Consider the following 4,547-nt stretch of genomic DNA (forward strand, 5'->3'; position numbering starts at 1 on the left):
ATTTACTCTCCCTTGTACCGGATATTGCATGTCACATGAATTAGAAAATATTGTATAAATAGATATGGACATAAATTTTTCCTTATCTCTAGTTCTTTACTTTTTTTTAATTGTCTTTTGATTTAGCCGATAAACCACCCGATAACCGTTCGATTATCGCTAATCCGATATCAATCCGCTCAGTACCTTATTGGTTGGCTAGCGAATTACTATATTTATAAATCGATAACTAATAAGTTAAATCGTTAAGCGTAAATATCCATCCGATCTGCCTCACAAGCACCCCTAGTATTCATGTGGAATACATTAACACTGAGGCGAAAGTAGAAGTCCAATAATTTTTTTTTAAATAATATATATATATATATATATATATATATATATATATATATATAAGAATTCATTAAATATGTACTCATTAAATTTTAAACTCAGTACTAGGACTTAAAATTGTCCCGTCAGAAATATAGAACCATAAAGTTGACACATAGTTCAGCCATCAAAAATATAGTTGAAGAGAAAAAAAATTATGTAATTATGCGTGTATTAAAAAGAAACCTTTGAATACCGTCACTGAGTTCTTAGCCAATGACTACGTGACAAGATGTCATGTGAAGAAACTCAGTACTAGGACTTAAAATTGTCCCGTCAGAAATATAGAACCATAAAGTTGACACATAGTTCAGCCATCAAAAATATAGTTGAAGAGAAAAAAAATTATGTAATTATGCGTGTATTAAAAAGAAACCTTTGAATACCGTCACTGAGTTCTTAGCCAATGACTACGTGACAAGATGTCATGTGAAGAACTAGCAATTTACGCAGGCGTAATAAGCTTATCATGTGATTAGATCATCCAATTGCAAAACCCACAAAGATACAAAAAGAATGATACAAGTAATAGGGATTGAGATGAGAATGGTGACACAAGAATCTTATTCTTTTACGCTTTGTTAATTAACGAGGTATATTAAACATCAAGGGATAGCCACAACCCAAGCGATGTTTACGTTGTCAGAGTCCTATCAAATCAAATCCAGTACCTAACACTTTCGACACTCTTCCTCCACCAAAATATGGATAAACTCTTAAAATTATTTTTGGATTAAGACTAACATACTAGCTACTCTATTAATTTAACCTAACCTAAAATTTGTCGACAAAAAAAATATTCTAGTGGTGAGCACCTCCTATCTATAATCTATGACGTAAATTCGAATCACCAAAAGAGTAATACTTTCAACACACGAGAATCCCGAAATTATTATTTAAGAAAAACCTGTACTTTGACAATAGAAAGAAAATCAACCATTTTGGATCTTTGGCATGACAACTAAATGGATTCACTAAAAGATGAAGGCATTGGTCCAAATAAAGGAATAAAAAGAAATTACAATCACATATAAGGCAAAGATCATCAACACAATTAGAATTGTACAGTGATTTGAATGTGATGGTAACGTGCAAAACAGAAAGAAGAAAACAAACAAACTTGACAAACATTCAAATTTCTGCACTCAACACTCAACAGATGGTTTCTGCAAGTTTCTTTGGTAAATCATCAAAAATGACAACAACATTCAAATTTGTGGGGGTATATGAAACCTAGATATGCTTCTTTCTTGTACTATTCTTCTTGTACTGTACTTAGTATAAATAAGGACAACAATAAAATTGCCAGTATTAGTCCTTGCCTATTTCCTATCTCCCCTACCTGCTAACTACAAAACACAAGAAAATCAAAAACTAAAATCCAAACAAAAGAAAAAACAAAAAAAATTGGATACCAATTAATTTTTTTAAAACACAAGAAAAAACTAAAATCCAAAGAAGTATGAAAATTAACTAGAAGAAGGTGGGTAGTGGGTTGAACTAGTCCAAAATGGTGCAGGAAAACTGGAGCTGCTGCTACTAGTTTGATTTTGATGAGTACTTTGTGGGGGCTGAAAGAAACGTGATTGTTGAGCAGAGTAAAACAGGGGATATGCAGGGGAAGAAGCTGCAGAGGAAGTAGCTAATGAGGAAGATGAAGAATAAGAAGGGAATGTGTGTGATTGCAAAAGACCCATTGATGAAGAAGCAAACAACATTTGCTCTAACAAGGCTGAAGGCTGTTGTTGTAAATGAAACTCTCCTGGATTTTGAAGTAACTGTGAGTATTCCCAATAATCTCTAACCATTTCTGAACTCTGAAAAGGCTGCTGCTGCTGCTGAGGTTGATAAGTTTGGAAAAATGGTGATGGAGTTGTTGCTGCAGCCATTAATGGGAATTGTGAAGCTGCGGAGGAGCTGGAAATGGCTGATCTTGTTGTGGCTTGAGGTTGTTGCTGTTGTTGTTGTGGTAATATGCGGACATTTTCGGGGAAATTGAGTTTAGCTCTGTTTCCTCTGAATCTAAGGGCAGCTTCATCATAAGCTCTAGCAGCAGCTTCAGCTGTATCAAATGTGCCTAACCAAACTCTAGCTGCTTTGTGTGGATCTCTTATTTCTGCTGCCCATTTTCCCCATGGCCTTTGTCTTACTCCTCTGTATCTCCTCCTCCTTTCCCCTGTTTCTTCAGCTCCTCCTCCTTCCGCTGGTTCTGGTGGTGTTTGCGCCGCCGTGGTGGTTGTGGTGGTAGTGCTGGTGGTGGTTGGTGGTGCTACCATGCTTGAAGCTTCTTCTGGGAGAAATAAATATCATATGATAAGAATTAAAATTGAGTAGTACAGCACGAAAAAAAAAATGAATAAGAATTGTTTTTAAATAAAACATTGAATATGAAACTCAAAACAATAATTAATGTAACATTTAAGTGATCCACTGTTCACAACTTCCAAGAATATGCAATATTACAAATGAACTAGATTAAGAAAATCAGAGGAAAAAAGCAAACAGAAGTAGTTTTTGAAAAAAAAACAGAAAACAACAAACTGAAGTGAGAAAAGAAGAACATAAATTGAATTGAGCTCTTCATATCTTGAAATGAAGCAAAAAAGAAGAAGAAAAAAAAAAGTTAAATTAGTGAGAAGTAATACAAACCAGTTTTAACAGAGGAAGATGATTCTCCACCTCTAAATTCACCAAAAGCTCCATAAACCCTTTGAACTTGCTCTGCAGCAACACTTTCTTCTTGATCACGTCTTCTCTTCTGTCCAGCCCATGACCCTGAACTTGAAGACGACGGCGAACTCGCCGAATAAATACTCGAACCACCAGCAAACGACGTCGTAACAGCGCCGGCACTAATATCCGGCCTGTAAGTCCACTCTCCCTCTCTCCGTCCTGATACCACATGCGTTAACGCCGTTACCATTGCCGACATCTCCCTTGTCTGACTATACCGTGAAAACATAGGAGTTGCAGATGAAGACATCAAATACTCTGTTTCTTGTTGTATTTGTTGCCGCAACATTTCTTCAAATGATTGTGATTGTGATTGTAATTGTTCATATAGCTGCGGAATTCCTCCTTCTGTGGTAGTAGTTGTACTTTCTGAATCACCTCCCGTTGATGGAATTCTGTCATGCTCGCCGGATTCTCCTGGATTCGCCACCTTTATTAACAAACACATGTACTGATTTCTACCCAATTTTCAAACTAGCCAAGAATTCTGAAAAAACTAAAAAATTCCCCAGTTGATTTTCTATGAAATATCAACACCCTTTTGGCCACCTTTTCTTTGAAACTAGACTTTTTCTAGTGAATCCAAAATCACCGACTTTGAGCTATATATGGGGAAGCCGAACTCCAATTTCGTCGAACACACTTTTTCAAAGCTCAGAAAATCTTTCTGAATTGATGGTTAATTCCTTGTTGATGTATGACTCAAATCATCAGCAGCTATTTCTGAAGATTTTGAGCACATATTGTATATGTACAATTTTTTTTCCCTAGACAAAATTCTCCGACAAATATTTCACTTTCAAACTGACAAGGCAGAAACGAGGGCTATTTATATAAGCAGGAGGAAAAATTAAACTTGATGACACGGCCGTCAATGCAACAGTTGGTATCTAATCTTGGAGCTACTTTCTTCTTATAGATGTACACGAAATTTAATGCTGATCACTCGATTCACTCCCCCACTTTGTCTTTTCTTTTTTCAGCGAGAACATGCATAAAATACTTTTTTTTATTTATTTTATTTTAAATATATTTAAAATAATAAGGAAATTTTGAAAATAAAAAATAAAAAGGTTTTGATACTACTTGCCGTTGCCCAAAAAGAAAAACATGTTATGTTCACACAGTTTGATTGATAATGGTGAAGTTATATGCATCTCGTTCGTCCTTTGTAGGTCCTAAACAATTGTCGGTTTGGAGTTCATCTTTTACTTGAGTTCTTATCTTTTCATTTTTATTTCAATTTCTTGGTGCCTCTTAGCCAACCAACTTAGGTTCATTGAATTTGTTTTATAACTCTTTGAAATTAATATACAACGGAGTAGTATTTTTTAGGGAATCTTATATAAACACATAAGTCCCAAATTATCCATTTTTAGGTATTAATCATAAATTTATCAAAACTAGGCAAGCACATATAAAAATTAAAAACCCAAATAAAT

The 4,547-nt window shown here is 34.9% G+C and overlaps 1 protein-coding gene across 3 annotated transcripts; it reads right to left on the reverse strand.

Annotated features, from left to right (window-relative positions):
• Nucleotides 1-1,512: 1,512 nt before the first annotated feature.
• Nucleotides 1,513-3,957, reverse strand: LOC107827627 (uncharacterized). Of its 3 annotated transcripts, none has more exons than XM_016654799.2 (2): nt 3,022-3,957; nt 1,513-2,659 (listed from the first exon to the last, which is right to left on the reverse strand). In XM_016654799.2, exons 1-2 carry the CDS (start codon nt 3,551-3,553, stop codon nt 1,842-1,844), a joined length of 1,350 nt encoding a protein of 449 aa, XP_016510285.2. In that variant the 5' UTR covers nt 3,554-3,957; the 3' UTR covers nt 1,513-1,841. The 3 variants fall into 3 exon arrangements, with proteins under 3 accessions (XP_016510285.2, XP_075082524.1, XP_016510284.2); XM_075226423.1 differs by having other exon boundaries at nt 1,513-2,662; nt 3,052-3,956; XM_016654798.2 differs by having other exon boundaries at nt 1,513-2,662; nt 3,022-3,927.
• Nucleotides 3,958-4,547: the final 590 nt, after the last annotated feature.

Source organism: Nicotiana tabacum, chromosome 12 (genome assembly GCF_000715075.1).
Source record: "Nicotiana tabacum cultivar K326 chromosome 12, ASM71507v2, whole genome shotgun sequence".
NCBI lineage: Eukaryota > Viridiplantae > Streptophyta > Magnoliopsida > Solanales > Solanaceae > Nicotiana > Nicotiana tabacum.